Here is a 20699-nt window from a genome sequence, read left to right on the forward strand (position 1 = left end):
CAGATTCTGGCCACAGCATTTGGGGTCATTGCCTTCAGAGTCATCCCACATTGGTCAGCATCTCTGCTGGACTGACCTCCCATCCCATCCTTCCCCAAAGCCTTCAGCTGCAGTGACAGGCAGGAGCACATCCCTCCTGTCTTGTTTCACACACATTCTGTGAGCAAAACCATTTTATTTCTTCCCCTTGTTGCCATCTGCCCTTGGACTGTGGTCACTGTGGTCACTGTGGTCACTGTGGTCACTGTGGTCACTGTGCCTACCTTGCTGTCTGAAGGCCAGGGTGTCACCTCTCCATGTGTCCCCAAATCTCCCAGGGGATGCCCAAGAACTTTTATTAATGAGCAGCTAAAAGTTAAACACCAGCAACAAAACAACAACAACAACAACAAAGGTCTTTATTTCAATGATCTGAAAGAAAATGTAATTCCAAGAGCAAAGAGAGTAATAAAAACCACAAAGGTGCTCCAAGCAAACTGGAGCAATTTGCACAGATCCCTTCCCAAAGCAGCCAGGGACTCAGGCTCTGGTCCCTGGCTCCTCCCAGTGTGACATGGTGCAGAGCCACACTTCTCCCTGAATGCCCCCCATGCCAAACCCTTGCTAAAGGGACCCACAGGGACCCCTCAACCCTGGGGAAATGGCAACTTAGGGGGTGGGTGAGTGGCTTGGGGTGGGGATGTCACTGGGTGAGCCCACACTGACCCTGGGGAAAAGAAAGGCACTTCCCAAGCTGCAGTGTCATCCTGTCACCTGCCTGGGCCTGCAAAGCATCCCTTCATCACCCACCCCAGCCCATGCCAATGTGACATCCCAGGGATATGGCTCCTTGGGAATTGTGGTGCTCCTGGGCCAGCACCATGGCTCAAAGCTGGAGGAGCAAACCCAGCTCTGAGCTGTGCTCAGCTGCCCTGTGCTTGCAGAGGTTCCTGGGGAGCAAACCCAGCTCTGAGCTGTGCTCAGCTGCCCTGTGCTTGCAGAGGTTCCTGGGGAGCAAACCCAGCTCTGAGCTGTGCTCAGCTGCCCTGTGCTTGCAGAGGTTCCTGGGGAGCAAACCCTCGGTTCCTGACTGTCACTCCAGGGAGGCACTTTGATGGAGAGGAGGGACAGGGATTTCTCACTCCTGGAGACAGAAGGACAGGGAAAGGTGGTGTCTCTGAGCAGGGACAGCTCTGGAGTTATGCCCAGTCTCCCACCCCAGGCTCTGCCCAGCCACACATGCAGTCAGGATCACTGCCCTGATTTTCTCTCCCACACACACATCCAACAGCTCTCTGAAGAGGTGTGGAGCCTTTGAGAAATGCTGGGATAAAATTCCAGAAGCAATGTCTAATCCAACTAAGTGGATGTCATTCCTAGAATTGAACCCAAAGCCACTGAAATTATGGATGAAAGGCAAAAATCCCAAATCTTCAGGATTTCCATAGAGACCTGGTCTGTCCAGAGTCTTTGCCCTGTGTCTAGAGACAAGCAGACTCACTCCCCTGACACATGGCTCACTTGGTCACTGATCCTACCCCTCGCTGCCTTTCCAGAGATTTGGGTCCCTTTGACTTCACTGTGCTCTTTTGGGGGATCCTGAACTATTCTGGGTCCCAAGTGCAAGGGTCCAGCCTCAGCTGAGATCCTGATTTTCTCCTGAGGAAGCAGAAAGTTCACAAGAAACACAGAACAGGAAAATTGCATTCGTCAGGGAGCAGAAAGTCTCACAACAAAACTCCCAGACTTAACTCCCTTGTGCTATCAGCTCCTGCCAGCTCCCAGGGCTGACCCTGTAACCTGAACACAGCCAGGGTTGGGAACAGCAGCCTTTGGGTAGGAGCAAAAGCACCAAAGCTGACAAAATCCCCCTTCCCAGGCACTTCACAGCTTTGGAGCAGTGAGGGGAGTGGCTGGCAGCGTCCTGGGGAAGGGTCTGCTGAGCAAACACAGCACAGCACCGAGCAGAGCAGGGAGAGGGGGATGGCTGGACCTGAGAGCATTCACAGAGAACCATCTCCTCACCATGTGGCCGTGGAGGTGGCTGGGAGCAAGAGAGAGCTTCAGATTGGTTAATTTAACCTTTCTTCTGGTTCAAACACAAACTAATCAAAGCTGTAAGCAGTGGCAGAGCTGTCAGCTCCCAAGGCTGGGGGAAGCCATTGGAAACCTCTCTGCTTCCCCAACCTCTAAATTTCCTGTGTGAATCAGGATCATCTACCAAAACTCCTAAGCTGTCTTCCAAAGTGGAAGAACCAAAACTGAGGCAATACCTGCACTCAGTCCCCTGCCCTAAGGAGAATCCTCCTCATTGCAGAAGCCCCTCAGTGAGTGATTTTGGCAGATTTTGGCAGTGGAGGCACAGCCCAGCCCTGCAGCCCGTACCCCCTTTGGTGGCCCAGCACAGGCACTCCCAGAGGTGGCACAGACGGCACAGCGCGCCCAGCTCACGGCTGAGCTCACTCTTTGGGGGACTGGAGGGGGGCTCAAACCACACACCAACATGGAGCAGCACACAGAGAGAAAGGCAGGGTGGAGGTGAGCCCGGGCGGGTCAGACACGGCCGCGGGGGCCGCGCTCGGGCAGGAGGTGGCGCGGCGGCGGCTGCTGCAGCAGCGCGCTCAGGATGTGCTGCAGCTGCGACAGGCGGGCGCGCAGAGACGTGCAGGAGAACAGGCTCAGCTGGAAGGAGGGGTCCAGGGGCAGGATGGAGATGAGCCACCAGCACCATGTGGGGCCGTCTGCTGAAGCCTGGAGAGGACACAGGAGAGACCCCCACGTCAGGAGCCGCGAGGTGAATGAATGCAGGGGTGGCAAACAGCTGTTCTTGTCAGGACAGCGGCGGCCAAAGCACTCATCTTGAACAGCCCTTTTGTCATCCGAGCTCAAAACTGCTGGACAAACTAATTTAATTTCCAGACAAGCATTCCCCAGAGAGCCTCCAGATGCAGATGTAGCTGGTAAAAAGTCTGTACTAAAGAGACAATGAAATAACTTGTGTACTTCCCTGTTTAAGCCGGTGCTTTTAGTAAACACAGGCCAAATCCTGCATGGGCTGTTTTGGGATATTGGCCATCACTTGAAGGTGTGAGGTGCAGGCCAGGCAGGCACAGCTGTTTGGGCACTGTTTTTCTAAAGTGGCTTTTTTATAACCTGAGCCAAACTAAGAAGGAAAAACTCGATTCAGCTGAAGGAGGGTGAGTTGATTTGTAATTCCTGAGCACATCATTAACGTGACTGCTGGCCAGGACAGCCTTAGCCTGGGACAAGCCAGCAAGAGTATATTTGTAATGATCTAGAGAGGAAATACTTTCTTAAAGGAGTGAAAATTAAATTTTGGGATTTTTTTCCTCCTACATGATCTGAATTTGTCAGAGCAGTATAATAAGCAAATTGGACTCTGTCCTCTTAGCTCCTCGCCTCTGCCCAGCTATGGCTGTCTCAAAGGATCACAGTGAGAAAGAAACTGCAGACTCAAGGAGCTGCAGGATTCACTTCTTTGCCAATTTGTTTGGTTTCTTTTTCCCAAAGTGTTTTCAAACACACAGAGTTCAGTTCTCATTTAGGAAAAGACTCTGGGAAAGGTTTTAGAACTCAGTGCTCAGTTTCCAAGAACAATTTACCATAAAGAAACCATAAAGAAACCAAGCAGTTTACAAGACAAGGCCTGCCAACTCTCTGAATGAGAAATGCTGTAACAGGGGTGAAAAACTTGATTTGTTTTGTTCATCCTGGTGGAAGCTGAAGAAGGAAGCAGGGTGGTTAGTGCAGGAACAGAGCTGCTTCAGAGGCTCTCTTGGTGCATCCCTTCCCTCTGAGCATTACCTGGATGTCCTCTTCCTTCTCAGGCAGTGGTCCATGCTGCATCAGGATGTGTCTGGAGGTGAGGTCTCCGTGCTCACAGAACCGCTGGGCCAGGCGATAGGTGCTCTCGTGCAGGCTCTGCAGCTCCTGCAGCTCCTCCCCGGACACCTGCACAGAGCCAAGAGGGACACAGGTGTCTGCAGGGAGGTTCTGTCCCTCTGCAGCCCAGGGTTCTGCCCAGCCCTGCCCTCACCTTCCTGTCCTCCAGGTACTCGATGTCAGCAGTGTGGTAGCCGTCCCTGTGGCCGCGGCTCAGCACCCGGAACCGCTGCCGGCCGATGGTGTCCACCAAGGACCTCCCGTCTGCCAGCAGCTCCACCTGACGGATCTCCAGCATGCAGCCATAGTCAGCAAAGCTGCAGGACACAGGGACAGACACAGGGCTGAGCTGGGCTGATAGATGGCAAGAGAGCAGCTGCAGGGACACAGGGACAGACACAGGGCTGAGCTGGGCTGATGGGTGGCAAGAGAGCTGCTTCTCCTAAAGGTACTGTCTCCAAAGCAGGGAAAAAGATGTCTGCGTGGGGGCAAATTGAGGGATTCAATCAAGTCTCCTCCTAGTTCTCACTAAGAGGAGCTGGAGGTCACAGCCAGAGAACTGTGGAGATGAGAGACATTGTATTGTATTGTATTTGACAGCTCTGTGCAGCTCCAGTGCTGGGCTCATTCCTGGATCCCATTTCACTCTGTGGGGAATGCACCACCTCCCTGCTCCAAGATGGCACTGATAGAAAATCTCTCTGAACTACTCAGTATTTTAGACACTTGGGGCTGGGGCAGAGAGGGGTAAATCAGCTGGGGCAGGGGGAAGCTTGCCCAGGAGCTCACCTTTTCCCATTCTCATATATGCACATGCCAAACCTCCTGGTGCCGCTCTCCTGGCACCGCCGGATCATCAGGCGGTACCGAGGCTCGAAGACGTGCAGAGGGCAGGGGATGCCAGGGAAGGACATCGTGCACACAAAGATGGGGATGTTCTTGGTCAGGCTGAGGGACACAAGGAGAAACCACTGTGATGCCTCTCCAAGCTAATCCCATCCCAATGGCCCTGCATCAGCTGCTCCCCCAAACCAGGTGTGTCCTGAACCACAAGAAGTGACGCTCCAGCACAGAGCAACACTAAAGAGAACGAGAGGATACAGTCTGAAGTTGTAGCAAGGGAAAATTAGGTTGGATATTAGGAAAAATTTTTCACTGAAAGAGTGATAAATTACTAGAATGGTCTGCCTGGGGAGGTGGTGGAGTCACCATCTCTGGATGTGTTTAAAAAAAGACTGGATGTGGCACTCGGTGCCATGGTCTAGTTGAGGTGTTAGGGCATGGGTTGATCTTGAAGGTCTCTTCCAACACAGTCATTCTGTGAATTCTGTGGATTCTTTGAATTCTATGACTTCTGTAAAGTTTCCACTTGGCTCACCAAGAGACCAAGGACAATTCTGCCCACAAAACAGCATCTTGCAAAGCTGGTCCCTCACCCCCAGGTGCCTCATGGGGCATGTCCCCACCCACACAGCACTGCAGTGTGGTCCTGGAGCTGGGACAGGCATCACTTTAGCAGAACTAAGCCAGAGCACTGGTATGAGGTGAGGACAGCCCTCTCAGAGCCCCTCCCAGTCCCCATGTGTGCACACACACACACACAGGAGCAGTCCCTGCTTACTTGGAGAGCTCTGCCATCTCCGCCCGGTGCAGCTCCCGGCGCTCAGCCAGCTGTGTGGGGAAGGTGGCCAGCATGATGTCCTGCAGCAGCACCGTGGGGCTGTACCTCCCAGCCTTCAGGTACTGAAAGGAATTAGACCCAAAAATAGGTTGGAGAAGAGCAGAGAGGAAGCCCTGAGGTCCTGCTGGACTGTGAATTGTGCTCACTTTTATTGGAACCGAAGGTAATTTTAGACCAGAGAAAGTCAAGGATAAAACCTATCAGGGGGTGTTGAGCCATTGAGCAGGATGAGATGTCAGCTCCACCGAGACCTCCAGACACAGCTCAGAGCCAGGGCCCGTCCAACACAACGTCCTGTCTCTGACAGTGATGCAGTCCTTGTATGACAACCTAATTTCCCTGATGGTCTCATCCCAATCCCTTTTCATTAAAGATTAAATCAAATCTCCAGGCTAGCAGGTTTTCCATCCATTTCCATTTTTTAAAGCAATTAGCATTTGCTTCTCTCTCTCTTTCTCTCTTCTCCTGTTTACAATCTCACTAAATCACTCTGGCATCTTGTGGAAATGAATCTCTTGGTCTTAATTATCAACTGTCTGGTCACTCCCATGAGAGTGGAGCTGACACCACCATGCCAGGGAGCTGCTAAGATAAGAGCAGTGCACCTTCCCACCCCAGCCCTGGGCACACAGCCAGCAGCTGAGCAGCTCCCTCAGGCTCCATCCTGCAGGGCTTTTTCCCTCACCTCTCTCAGGCTCTGTTTGCACAGGGGGCAGTTGGGCCGGTGGTCCAGGCAGCGCTCCAGGCACTCCTTGCAGAAGGTGTGACCACAGGGCGTTGTCACCGGCTCAAAGAACATCCTGCAAAGGATGATCAGAGTCAGTGGATTGCAGAGAGCAACAAAGGGAAAGCAGCACAGATCAGCCTGGCAGAGAGACACTTTAATTAGCAAGTCTGGGCTCAGACTGCTGGGCTGGCACGATGAGGTAAGATGAGAACTGCTCCAGGCCTGAGCTCTGCAGAGTCTCCATGGAGTCCCAGCAGACCCCATGAGTACACACATGGCACCCCTTGGTCCTGCCAGGCTCCCCAGACACCCCCAGTGGTGTGCAATCCAAAGGGCAGTGACAGGAAAGCTCCTCCTTCCCCCTGCTCCAGGAGCAGAGCCAGCAGCAAGTACTCAAACTGCTCACAGGTAGCCCCAGGATTAAAAATTAAATTAAGGTCTTGAGAAAGCCCTGACTCCTCCTAAACACTGTTTTCTTCTTTCAGAAGAGATCCAAATTCACATAATTCAGATCAGATGCAGCCTCAATCTCTCTCCCCCATGCACAGACCTGGAAAAAGCTGCCATGCAGGACCTTGGCCGACTCGCACGTCTGGCAGTGCAACACCCACCCAGCTCTCTGCCAGGAGCCACTTGCACAACTGCTCCACAGCCTGGGACACACCAGGAATAACAGCCTGGTTCCAGCATGCCCTGTGGCAGTCCCTCCCCAGCCCTGAGCCAGCAGACAAACACAAGCTCTGCCCTGTTCCCCTTTCCACCTGCACCAGGCAAAGAGCTCAGAAATGCTCCCCTCTAGGTCTGCAATATCCCCATCATGGAGGGAATTTCTCTGGGCAACACCTTCCTGTCCCAGCAGGTACAAAGGGCAACCACTGCTTTTGGTCTTTGACCCCACTAAACACCCCACCTCCACATCTCTGTCCCAAGGGATACAGCCCCAGTGATGCTGCACCCTGAGACAGGGTGATCTGAGCTCCTGCAGCCTGGCAGGGTGTCCTGCCTTCCCCTCTTATCTGTACCAAAACCTACATCTCAGCAGTTCTCAGGACTGAGCTTTTATTAAGATGTGAATAAAGATGCACACCAAGTAAAGAAAACCTATCAGGCGCCAATTGTTCATCCTCAAAGCTCTCCTGCAGAACTCACCGTATGCAGAGGGAGCACTCCAAGTCAGATATGCTCAGTGACTCCCCGAGGCATGGCTGGGTACACTTTGCTGCTGCTGTTTCCTCCTTGTTACCTAGAGGTAAAAGAGAAAAAAATCCCCCATTTCAATACAGAAAATTAATTTTTGCTTTCTGACCTCGTTCTGAGGCATAACTGCCCCACAAAGCGCTTTGGAAGTGGCAAAGAAAAACAAAACCACTAGGAAATGCGACATAAACCCCTCTATTAACCCATCTGTGTTCATCCATAGCTCATGTGTTGGTGAGTCTCATGGTACTTGGTAGAGAAAGGTGGTATTTCCTCTTGCAGGCAGGGAAACTGAGGCACTGGGCAGAAAAGTGTCCCAAAAAGCTCCAGGATGGAAGTCTCTGGAGACCTGCCATGAGCCATCACAGCTTTATGAAACTCAGGAATGTGGCAGCCACCTGGCTGGACACTGATGACAAGTTAATGCTGATGGAGGTGCTGCTTCCCCAGCTCATGGCATGTCCTGTCCCACACATGGAAATTTAATCCAAACCAAAACCCATCTAAACCCATGGGAACCAAAGAAAGGCTCTCCCTGACTCCACACAGGGAACAAGTGATGGCTGGCTTCAGCAAGAACTCGTCACCAAGCTGGAGCCAAAGGTTTGGAGCATGTTCACCAGCTCAACACAGGAATCAGGTGGATCCTCCTCACGTGCATGAGAAGCAGTGAATGTCCTGGCCAGAGCTGCCCCATCATGTGCCCCTGGGGTATTCATTTGTTGAGCTGGACACAGTGCAAACACCAACTTTTTGGTGCCAAAATGAATTTCAAACAAGGATTTTGTATGACACAACATTGATGACACTCACCCAACAACCACTGGCCCTGACTCTCTGCCCAAGTCTCCGGTTCCTGCCGTTCTCCTGGCTGGCGAAGGGTGGCTGTGTCCTGGCTGTGCTCAGACCCAGCATCCCCTCGGCCATCTGCCAGCTCTCCCTCCTGATCCTAGGCACAGCAAGATGAAATTGAGCCCAAACCCTCTTCTCCCTCTGAATGCTCAGTCCCATCTGTCCCACCAAGCCCAACAGCACTGGGAGGTTTCCTGGTGTGCTGCTGTACATTCCACCTTGCATCTGCAGGACAGCAGGAGTGGCCTTCAGACATTGCTACCCATCACATGGTAAAACATGTAAACAACTATTTGTGTGTATCTGAGCCCATTTTCTGAATTCCCTCTTCTCTCCAAACCTTCTAAGTTTGTTTATAGAAGGCAAAGAGGAAAATACAAGCGTCCCTTAACAGCTGCTAGTGGTCTGAGCTATTCTCAAATGTGTTTTTTAGATGAAAAAAAAATTAAACTCACTTCTTTTTTTCATTTTTTTCCTGAACGTAGTGAGATGAACAGAGAGAGAAAGTCTCCTGTTTCCTGAGTCCCCACAGCATCAGCCCTGATGGTACCTGCTCTCCCACCCTCCACTACCTGCAGATTCTCATCCCAGCACACAACCAGGTAAGCATGGCTACATGTCCTTTCCCATCACTGGGCACCTGGGATGTCCCAGAGGGACATTAAGTGTCCTTGCAGACTCGGATATTGCAGGCTCTTACCTCAGCTTGTGTGGAAGATGGGAGCACTGGGCTCTCTCCATCGACCTGGGAACCAGCTGAGCTCAGGTGAGCATCCCCCAGGGGTGCAGCTGTGCATGGCTGAGGAGCATCAGCTTCCATGATCTGCAAGGACAAAGAAAGGGGTGAGGGATGCTAGGAGGAAAGTAGGAGGGCTACCAGGCTCTCTCTTTTTCCCCAAGGAACCCTCCCATCACCGCAGGAGGTTTCTGTGCTGGCTGAGCACTCTGTTGAGTCCTTCAGAGGACAAGGACATGTCCCTGTGAGAGCACAGAACACGGCAGAGCCCACACACCTTCTCCATCTCTCTCCGAGCCGGCTGAAAATGGGGACTGAGTGTCAGGCAGTGTTCCCATGCCAGCAGGGCTTCAGCTCTCTGCCCCATCTGCAGGAGCACCTTCCCTTTCCTGAAGAAGGCCTGCAGGGCAGAAGAAACAAGAGGTGATGTCTTGGGTTACAATACAGGATGTGATAAAAGGTATCTGTTCTGTCACCATCTGTTGAGGGTGGGGGCAGTGATCCTTATCTCAACGGCAGATATTCTGCTAATGGCCATCCATTGAAACCAGGCAGGGCATTGTTCTTTATCTTTTCACAACCCATCCTTCCTCCAGCCAGTCATTTTCTGCTCATGGCCATTGAGTCCCACTGTGTGACTGATAAAATTACTGCATCCCATTGGGAGTTGCTCCAGCCAGGGGGAAGAGCCCAACATTTCTTACCAAGATAAAACAGAGGTTTTGGGACACTAAGGGAGCCCCTTTCTCCACTGGACTCCAGAGGAAAACTGCACCTTGTCCAGGAGCACTGCTCCAACTGAGCCACATCTGTCACTGCAGGAGGATGCAGCCACCATGGGATGGGACTGCTGCCAACACCCTGCCTGACGGGTGTCAGGTTGTACTCTGTCTGTGTCAGGGTTTGGAGTTTGTTTGTTTGTAGTGCTGTATTTCTATTTTAATTTCCCTAGTAAACAACTGTTATTCCTAATTCCCATATCTTTGCCTGAGAGCCCCTTGATTTCATATTTATAATAATTTGGAGGGAGCGGGTTTACATTCTCCATTTCAATGAAAGGGTCCTGCCTTTCTTAGCAGACACCAATCCTCCAAACTAGGACAGGTGACTCTGAAACAGTGACCAGCTGAGCATGTGGCCTTTCAGCTCCTCTGCCAGCCCCAAGGGAATGTCCCTTTGCCTCCTGCCTGCTCCCATCCCAAGCCAAAGCACCCAGGCATGTTACTGCTCCCCTGATTAGATCTGCCTAAAAAAGCCAGGACTCTCCAAAGTGCAGCAGTTGCAAAAGCCAAGCCTAGGGAGAGCTGGAGAAGGAGTGAGGGATGGACACAGTGCAGACCTCTCCAGTGAGAGCACCACAGCACCTGCCACCTTGATTAGCTACCCAGTGGGTCTGTCAGGTGCATTTCTGAGCAGGATGAATCCAATGGAGAATTGAGGAGAGGGGCAGGCTGCTCCTGTGCAGCAGGATTTGGCTCCAGTCGATGTGGATGGCCTCACTCACCTCGTGCTCTCCAGGCTCAGCCCTGCACACAGCATCCAGGTCCTCCAGTGCCTGTGGATACTGCCCCAGTGCCACCAACGCCTCTGCCCGGCACAGCCGCAGGGAGCTGGAGTCCAGGGCTGGAAAGGGAAATGAGGGAACCTGTGAGATGAGCCCTGGTGAGGCACGGGGGCTGGAGGGGGCTGGGGAGAGGCCACCACAGTGGGACAGTCCCTGAGCACAGCCTGCAGTGCTCTTCATCAGGAGGCACTGGCTTTGTAAGCCTCTGCAAGGAAGTTATTTCCCCTAAATACCCAGTTTTAAATTGTATGAGGTTCTTCCTTTTGCTTTTTCCCCCAACTTCCCTAAACACCCTCAGCCAAGAGGCCCCATCACTGCCTCAGGGCTCAGCCATGCTGGGATCTGGGCTTTCATCCATCTTTTTGGGATGCAGCAAAAAAGCTCTGCCATAGACATAGTCCCTACAGGGCTGTGGCCACAGCAGGCTCTGCTCTGGGATGTGACTCACCCAGCAGAGTCACAATAACACGTTACCAAACAGGACTGCAGTGCTGGAAACCTGAATTCCCAGACCCACCTGGCTGTCACTGCTCTCCTGGGGCTGATGAGAAGCCAAGGGGGGTGTAAGAATCTGCCTGCACCACACGACCTGGGGTTTCCAAGTATGACAAAAGGCTGAGATTTCCCAAAACTGAGGAAGAGAACTGAGGATCAAGTTCCTTGTCAGCATGATGTCACTGCTGGGACATTAATGTGCTGGGGGGCACAGGTCCCACAGACATTGCTAGTCATGACACTGAGCATTGCATGCTCCTGCCTTTTCCAAAAAAACAGGCAATGAGATCCTCTTCTTTCCTGCCTTGGAAAACTACATAAAGACCCTCCTTCCTATCAGCACTGCCAGTGGCAGAATTGGGTTGGGGGATGTCAGGGAGAGCAAGGAAGCAGCACCCCAAGAGCCCACACACATGGAGTAACCAGGTGTGGTAATGTTTGTGGGTTTGAAAAGCAGAGATGCCCAGACCCACCCCGTTATATCACAGCTCATGGAGGTGACCTACATCCAGTGCAGTGCTGGTGTTCCAGCTCAGGTATCAGGTCTGTGCACCCAGCCCTTTGAACATCAGCTCAGAGCTGCTGAGGGTTGCGGACTTGTTGTCCCTTGTACATTTTGGGAGGGCTCCAGCATCATGCAGGTCCCCCAACTGGCTCCCAGCTCCCTGGGGGATGATGGTAGGTCCAGCACAGGTAACATGTGGTATCCCTGCAGGATGCTGGCACTGAGGCCAGCCTTGTACCATAAATTAGGCACCATTTGCAGGCACTGCTGCTGTGGCAAATGTGGTGTGGGCAACATCACCTTGCTGAAGGGCCAGGAGCTCTCTCAGAGGCAAGCCGGGTCCATGGGCCTGGCTGGCAGCTGATCAGCAATCACCAGGAAACATCACTGTTGATGATGTTCTCCTGCACTTCCAAACCCAGCAGCATTTCCTCCTGGCCCAGTTCAAACACGGTGCTGATGCAGCTCTGCCAGCAAACTGCAGGTCAGGACTGGCAGCTCCACGACAGCCGGGTGCAGGAAGCATCTGCCCATTTCCCTGCCTGCCTCTGCTGCCACCCTGCCCAGGCACCCAGCACTTCTTATCACAGGGGAGGAAACTCTGCCATGGCCATTGCCTCCTTGTCCCTGTGCCCAGCATGGAGCACAGCAAGACTTTGCTCCCTGCCTGGGGTCAGCCCAGCCTGAGAGCAGCAGAGCCAGGCACAGCCACTCCTGCACCAAAAGCTGCGCTGGCCATGCTGAGCTGTGCAGCAGAGCCACACCTGGGAGCTTGTTTTCCTTTACAGTATTGGCCAATATTAGGGTTCAAGTCAGGAAACATGGGAACTTGCTGCTCATTACTCCATCCCACAAACACCCCTCCAGAGATGAAATATTCCAGCCCCAGGTAGGGATGAACAAACAGGTACAAAGTCTAAAGGCTTATTTTCCATGTGGGCAAACCCATTCTAACATTTGCACAGCCCAGCAATAAAGCAACTGATTTGGCCAAAAAAAAAAAAACACCTCAGATGTGTAAAACAGGGCAATGATTTCTGCATTTCTCTGCAGCTGCAGCTATTTTTGATCTATGATATCATTACACACCAGGGCCATCAGCCAGCTGGCAGCCTCCGAGACCGCCAGCCTCCGTGCTCCAGGCATGTCAGAGGGCCTCCTGTGCTACACATTACAGTGCATTTTTCTGTTGTTCACTCAGAAAGAATGAAGATAAAAAGTTGACAGTTTATGTCCACCCAATCATTCCACCTGCTCTACGGGCTGGGCTGAGCAGGGCACTGCAAACTGGCTTATCACGCCACACTGAACCACAAATAAAACACCCCCATGGGTCAAACATTTATCAGTGGTTCTGTTTCAAAGTGAAGGCAGCCTGTCAAAAGTTGTGCAGCTGAAAGCTGGCTGCAGGAGCTGGAAAACACATCCTGAAACACCACCCACGTGGCTGAGCCTGGCAGCCCCAGCAAGCACAGGTTCACTGGAGCTCAGGCTGTGACTGCAATTTCCTTGTTGCCCTCAGCCAGACTTTCCTGTCTTTCGGGGAACAGAACGTGCAGGGAACAGTGAGGACAGAGTTTGCAGTGTTTCCTCTTTTCACTAACAAAGGATTTTTAAAGAAATGTGTAATTGTACACCCCCAATCAGGCAAAAGCCTGGCAAATGAGTACTGGGGAAGTGTGCGTGTGCCTTTACTCTGAAGGAGGGTGTGCAGGGAGAGACGGATGCCTCTGGAGGTTGCATAAAAGGACCTGTTCTCTGCTGCCAACACCAGGATCGACCGGTCCGCTCAGCCTTTCGTTTCCAGGCTTACCCTGAACCTCTGGCACTTGTCTCGCAGCAGGCGATGAATAAGAGCCTGCGCTGCGGGAGGAGAGCTCAGCGCTGTCATAGAAACGCCGCGGAGAAAGGAAACTCTGCCTCCGCCGCCCCAACCCCCTGCTCCAGACACATTGTATAACCCCTTTTATTTAAGTATTACTTTCCAAGAAATCCACTTACAGCCACACATTAAAGCAGATCAAGCCCTACCCCCGGGCCCGATCCTGGCCCTGCAGGCAAATAAATGTCTGGCCGGAGAAGGAGCCGGGCTGGGCGCTGACCTGCACGGTGGGGTGGCACAGGAGCCCCTCCAAGGCTGTGTCCCCGCCAGGCTCCGGGGATGGACGTGCCCATCCCCGACTGGACAGGTCCCAACCACTTTACATAATGGCCACCCCTGGGCAGAGCTTTTCCTCTGACCCTGAAATACTCCTGGGCTGCAAGATGTGAGCGTCCGCTGCTCCTGCCCGTCCGGGAGCGCGTGGCCGATGGGACAGGGCAGGGGATGAGCAGCGCGGTTTGCCGGGCATCCCACCGCTCCCAGCACTTCGAGATATGGAAAAAATGCCCCGGAGCTGCCTTCCTCCTTCCCATCCCCATCCCCACCAGCCCTGCCTTACACCACCTCCAGCTTCCCACGTCTTCCAGCTCTGGACCGTGCAGGCTCGGAGCGCGCTGAGCTGCAGGGACACGGTGACCTACATTGTCACCCACACTGCTACTCGCAGCTGCAGCAGCCCAGCCGCGCATGCTGGGCACGTCTCTCGGGCAGCCCGCACCCCACCATCCGCACTCCCAGCCCGGTGGTCCTTACCCAGCTCGACCCCTCTCTGCGCCATCCTCAGCGCCTCCCGCGCGTCCCCGCGGGCGAGGCGCTCCCGGACGCGCTGGGCCAGCCCGGCCAGGCGCCGCTCGGGCTGCACGCATCGCTCCAGGATCCCGCTCAGCACCACGCTGCACCTCGCCTCCGCGATGCCCAGCAGCTCCAGCCGCTCCTGGCACAGCGGGCAGCGGGACGGCCCGGCCCCGCCGAGGCACGGCTTGCAGAAGGAGTGACCGCAGGACGCGGTGACCGGCTCCCAGAGGAGCAGGCGGCAGCAGGGGCAGCGCAGCAGGTCCAGCCCGAGGCGCTGCCCGGACGGGCTCTCCCCGAGCGCCGGGGAGCTGGGGCTGGAGGGGCCGCTCATGGCAGCGGTCGGGGGAGCTGTCCCTAAAGCCGGCCGTGCCCGCTCGCCCCGGCCGGCCCGGCGGAGGCTGCGGCTGCCGGCCCGGCCCGCCCCGTCCCGCCGGAGGGACCCCGGGCAGGCGCCGGTGGCGGGGCTGCCCGGGCCGCCATTGGCCAACAGCGCCCGCCCCGCCCCGGCCGCGTTTCGTAACGGAGCCCGCGGAACCGGGGGCGCCGCGGCGGGCGAGGGGCGGCGGGACCCGGAGTGTGGGGGGATCCGGGGGTGCGGGGGGATCGGGGAGTGCGGGGGGATCTGGGGGTGCGGATGGGTGCCGAGCCCCGAGCCGGGATGCGGGATCGCTGCATCCCCGGCAGGCGGGATGCTGGGGGGCTCCGGAGCAGCCGGGGAGCGGGGTACGAGCCGCTCTGCAGCCGTGCACCGGAGAGCTCTGCACCCAGATGGGCACGGGGTCCCGGGGGTCTGGGGCACCCTGAAGCAGGACCAAGGCGCAGAGTGCTGGGGGTGTTTCGGGGTGCCCCAGAGTGCGGCCAGGGCAATTTGGAGCCACCCACGGTGCAGGCTGCCTGGGGTATCCGGGGTGATGTGGAACAGGGCTGGGGCACAAGTCCGGGGGGACACAGGGTGCTCTGTGATGGGGAGGAGGGTGGGATGCTCCAGTGTGGCTGGCACAGGATTCCTGGGGTCCCTCAGCTGTCTGAGGCTCCCCAGAGTGGGAGTGGGGTGCTGGCTGTTCAGTGCTCCAGCTGGGTTACACCACATGCCTCTTTGCAGTGCCCTCCCCGGAAACCCATCGTGTTTGAGGCAAAGGGACACTCCTCCAGCGTATACGGGAAACTGCATCTCCCTCAGATGCTCCATTTACCCAGAACTGAAAGAATTCAGACCTTGCAAGACCAATCCCGTTCCCACTCAGACCCCCGGGATGGGCTCGGTGCAGGGAGATGCATCCCCTCACCACACAGTCATACAGCAAAAAGCCAGCGGCTCTTGCACAGCAGGTGCCGAGAAAAACAGCTGAAATCTGGCAGCTCTGGAGCTTAGTAGATCCGAATTTATGTAAGGATGATGCACATTCCCCAAGGGCTCATTTGTGTGTCCCCAAAAACAATTCAAACCCACGCACACACTGGCAGGGCTGCTCAGGGAGGGAGATCACCAGAGGGACTTCAGTGCTGGTAAAACTGGTGCCCTACTGAGGGAGTGGCTGGTGGAGGTTTGGGCTGTGGAGCAGGTTTTGTTTCCAAATCTATTGCAATTACATTAAACAGCTCATGAGTGGTTTTAAAAGCTCAACAACTAAGCATTTTATGTGGGCTTGATAGGCTTTATTGCTTTCTCCGTTATCTTTTTAAGTGATCCCTCCGGACTGGAGAAATCTGAGGTGACATTTGGTAACACTGCCCTGAAAAGCTGAGTTTGGCATTAGGGACAGTGGTCACCCTGGGTGCATTGGACTCTGCCCTGCAGGGGACATTTTCCATGTCCCCATCTGCAGGGTCAGTCTTTAGTTCTCCCCCCACCTCAGAGGACCTTGGACATCCCTTCCCCCAGCAGTTCTCTCATGGGCATTTCTGAGGTGGACAAAGCTCATTCACACCAGACACTCTCCTTTCGTGGCTTAGTTCTCACCATGGCTCATTTTTCCACCAAAGCCTGACTACTGACTAAAAACAAAGATTGCCACCAGGGAGGCCTCACCAGTTTTGCCTCAAGTTTACCCCTCAAGAAGGGCACGTTCCTGGCTTGTGAGCCATAAAATGAGGGTGATTTTAGTTACCACAGCCGACATTGAAGCAGAGTGCACAATAACCTGTTTGTGTGGCTCAGCCTGGGAGCAGCAGCCCTTGGCCAGGGGCAGCTGCTTCAGGTGAGGAGCACAGCATCTTCCATCACCCCAGCCAGTTCCTCTGGGAGACACCAGGCTGTTCACCTGGGACCTGCCTCGTTCCTTCCCTCACCTGATTCACTCCACAGCCACGTGTGGGCTCTCCAGCGCCTCACAAGCAGAGCAGACGTGCTTTATAATCTGCCTTTGCATAATACAGCTCGGAATCAATCAACCACGACACACGAGGCCATCGCAAACCAGGCTTCATTAGCACCAGTGTGCAAGAACATTTTGTTTTCTTCAGTCTGTCCAGAGCTGAGCTGGTTCAGAACTCCGAATGCTTTCTCTTGTCACTGCCCTGTTTGTGCTGACTCAGTACATAACTGCAAAAAAAAAAAAAAAAAAAAAAAGCTTTAAATGCTTAATGCTAACCATTCTGCTGGCCAGATGAGAACTTCACGTGTTGCATAACAGAGGACAGATCACACTGTGTGGAGGAACTATTTGCAAAGCACAACAGGATTTTTATTTTTATTTCAGTTTAGAGGCGGGAAATGTCCCGGGGTCAGTGCAGGGTGAGGAGTTCCAGGTGTTGCTGCAGCTCCTCCTCTGGCTCCCAGCCACACGTCCACTTGTGCTTGGGCTCCAGCACAGCCTCATTAATGTGGTCCAGACTGCTGACAGCCCAGCGTGGGGATCAGGGATTTCACACCAGCTGTGTTTGCTCATTTTTGGTGCATAAATATTTGTTGCAAGCATTGACGCTTGTTTTTGACACATTAGGGTTTAAGGAGTGGCTCTGAGGTGACAGCACCTTCCCAGTGTTGCCTTTTTTTGTTCAGAGAGGAGGCCTGCACGCTCCTGAGGTGTCTTCAAAGGCACCACAAGCACCTGTGAACAGGAACAACATGCACCCTGAATGTCATGACCCCTTTTCCACGCTGCTCTACCCACCAGCTTCCTCCAGCACCATCAGACCTGAAAATCCTGTTGCACAGGGGTGAAACAAGTTCTCCCGTTTCTAAACCAGCAGGGGGAAAGCATCCCAGAAGAATCCTGGGAAGATCCCTGGAAGAATCCCAGCCGAGGAGGGGCAGTGCTGCTATCAGCAAGGGGCACACTGGGCTCACAGTGGCATGTCCAAGAACCAGGCAAAGAGCCTCAGCACCTGTGCAGACACACTTGTGCCCCAGCAGCACTACACCTGGATCCTGGCTGTCTGCAAGCCCTGAGAGTTGGCCTAAGGAATTATTTTTACACCTCAGTACGTGCCTGTAACATGCAGGGAGTTATTTGCATCATCCCCCCTTCCCGCCCAAGCCTGTCAACAAACACATCAGCTTCCTGGAATTTTTTCTTTCTTTCTTTGCATCATAGTATTTCTAGATCCAGGATGTTATTCAGCCACCAGGTTTCCCCATTTGCCACGTGTGGTTCAAAGCCTTTCCTGGGAAGTGGAGCAAAAAGGAACTGGAAGCAGGTGGTGTGGGAGACCCTTTGTCCTGAGCTCGTCTTTTGTGACCTGCCCCTCTGCTCTCAGGTCTCTGTGTGCAGTTAGGGGAGCTGTTGCAGGCCTGGTTTTCTCTTGGCAGGGGCAGGCAGATTGCCACAGTGCTCTGTGAGGTTTGGGATTCGAGTTCTGTGCTGTGCTGAGCAGGCACAGTGCAGGAAGCAATCATATAAATTACATGGTATTGTTCCCAAGTCCAGGAACTCTGCTGCTTGAGTGCTCAGAGAGGTCCTGAATCTCACTACAGAGGATCAGATGTAAACAAGGTCAGGGAATTAAGAAAACTTTAATATTTTTTCCTTCTGACTCATGCAGGCTTTGCCTGAGGCAGCATCATTCCTAGAGAAATGACTTGACTTTCACATGGATTGGTGGGACAAACAGCTGCAAAGTAATGTTATCTCATTGCTCATGTAACTAGGCTTATGCCTGAACTCCTGGAAACTGGAGAGTCACAGCAGGAGAATCCAGATCTGTATCTGGCTCATTTTAGTGTCTGGAGCCAAACATCTTGGCAAAGAGGTTGGCAGAACATTATCTCTCAGTCTTGGAAGCAAATCCCACATAAAATAGATGGAGATGTCTTTTTCCACAGCATGGGCAGTCATGTACAAACCACACACCCCTGAGGAGAGAATACAAAAACAGATCAGAACTGTCTCCATTATCCCTGGGGAAGACTAGGATGTGTGACAAGGACATGGGCTGTGGTGCAGGATGCTGTCAGCTTGCTGTGATGCCTTGAAATTGTTTTATTGGTATTTCTATTGAAACTGAAGATCCTCCATCTATAGGAGAGCCCAAGGAGGAGCCCAAAGTCAGCAGGGCTTGTTCAGCACCCCCTAAACCCATGGATAACATAACAAAGTGATTAAAGGAGAAAAAGTCATAACAAGCAAACTCCCTGAGGACACCTTTACACTGCAGCGAGATCCACCACTTCCAAGAAGATTGGTGTCCAGAGGGAGCTGCATTTCAGTGGGCCAGACCTGGAGGTCACATCACCCTCTTAATCTGGATGGGGAGAGCGGATTTGCAATCAGCCTTTCCTGCAGGGTCAGACAGAAGCTGCCAACTTCACAAACTGCTGTGTGTCCATGTGCCTGGCCCGTGGGTGATGCTGTGGTGGCCCTTGACAGCCAGCTGCCCTGCCCCACTCAACCACCAGCCCTCGTGGCCTTGGCTCCCGGCCCCAGCAAGAAGCGAGTACGTGCCGCCTCCCTCATTTCTTCCTTTTTCCACTTTTCCTGTGTAGCTCCCACACACCTGACAGGGATGCCAGCAGGGCTGGCAGGCACCCAGCGCTGCCTTTTGGCTTTGCCAGAGGAGGCTGCAAGTGGCAGTGGGTGGCTCTGCAGCTGGCAGAGCCTGCTCTGCAGGGATGTCTCTGGGCTCTCAGGCCAGATCTGACTTCCTCATGCTCTGCCTTGGTCCTTATTCCTTCAGCTCCAGCATCTCCATCACCACTGTATGTCCTTCTTGGTGAGGACAGAGCTCTTGTAAAGCCAGTGATTCAAATTCCATCCAAATGCTGTGTCTGACTGTGTGGAGAATGAAGCACCTTGAAGTCTTGGGGAGAAATGCAGAGGGCTCTCAGGGTCTCCCTGCAGTTCCCCTTCCCCTCAGCCAGACAGAACGAAGCCCTAAGCACATCCTGGGCTGGATTTCAGGCTGTGTCCCTACCACAGTTATAAACAGCTGCCTGTGAGCTCCTGGGCTGTTCACAGCAGTGGTGGCCTGAGCAGAGCTTCCTGCTCAAGGAGCAGACAAATATTTCTGTCTGTGCCTTTCTGTTGCACAGGCTGGCTTGCCTCCACCTCTGGTGCACTTTGAACAGCAGGTGAATCATGTTTGGGTAAGCCAGCTCCTCCTTTCGTAACGCACAGGCGTCACGGCTCTTAAAGAGGTCAAGTTGTTAGTGCTCGGAACATTTGTCACCCAGAAACCTGTCCTGGTGGATCTGCCAAAGCAAATTGAAGGTTTTCCTTCGCAAGAAGCCTGGCACCATTCCACTGTGAGTTTTAGGAAGGGATTGCAGTGAGGTTTGTGGAGTAAAGAGCCTGCTCTGCTCTTCTGAAAAAGCAAATTCAGAATCTTAGAGAGGTTTGCAGGGGAAAGAAAGGTGCTGGGAAAGATGTGCATCCTTAGCATCATTTTCATGAAAATTAATACCAAGAATAAAGCTCTGCTATAACTTTTAGCTGCTAATTATCAGAGCAAAGAGTCTTAATTGACAGATATTCAGAATGAAGGGACAAGTTGTAGAAGGATGCAGCACAGAGAGGAGCAAGTCTGAGTGCTGTCCTGGAAGCAGGAGGATTTCACCTTCCAAAACACCCTTCCCTTGTATGACTCCAGTTCCATTTGAGTTTTGCTTTTCTTCTTATTCAGCTCAAAAATAGAAGAGTGGTTTCATAGGAAACCTCTGCCTAGCACTCTGCAGAGATTAGCAGATCATAAGCAGGGCTGCAGGAATCAGCTTTTCTGGGGAAGTCAGGATTTTTAACTGTTTCCATTTTTTAGTGGAATGAAAAAGCAGCTTGAAATTTTCCATGGAAAAGGTCAGTTGGGAACAGAGGAAAGATTTCTTTTTGATGTCTACTTTAGAGAGCCTTGTTTCCCTAATAGGACATTTTTTATTATATAAAGCCCCTAGATGCAAGATGAAAAGTCTTATCACAAAATAAAGATCCAACCTTTCTGTTCTGAAATTG

At 53.2% G+C, this 20699-nt stretch overlaps 1 protein-coding gene across 1 annotated transcript; it reads right to left on the minus strand.

Annotated features, from left to right (window-relative positions):
* Positions 1 to 2069: 2069 nt before the first annotated feature.
* LOC117003438 (LON peptidase N-terminal domain and RING finger protein 1-like) lies at positions 2070 to 14707 on the minus strand. The gene is made up of 12 exons (XM_033073370.1): positions 14275 to 14707; positions 10580 to 10698; positions 9353 to 9475; positions 9040 to 9162; positions 8301 to 8436; positions 7440 to 7533; positions 6249 to 6363; positions 5504 to 5625; positions 4672 to 4830; positions 4037 to 4199; positions 3805 to 3951; positions 2070 to 2730 (listed from the first exon to the last, which is right to left on the minus strand). Exons 1-12 carry the CDS (start codon positions 14645 to 14647, stop codon positions 2533 to 2535), a joined length of 1872 nt encoding a protein of 623 aa, XP_032929261.1. The 5' UTR covers positions 14648 to 14707; the 3' UTR covers positions 2070 to 2532.
* Positions 14708 to 20699: the final 5992 nt, after the last annotated feature.

The sequence above is a fragment of the Catharus ustulatus genome, chromosome 15 (assembly GCF_009819885.2).
Source record: "Catharus ustulatus isolate bCatUst1 chromosome 15, bCatUst1.pri.v2, whole genome shotgun sequence".
Lineage (NCBI taxonomy): Eukaryota > Metazoa > Chordata > Aves > Passeriformes > Turdidae > Catharus > Catharus ustulatus.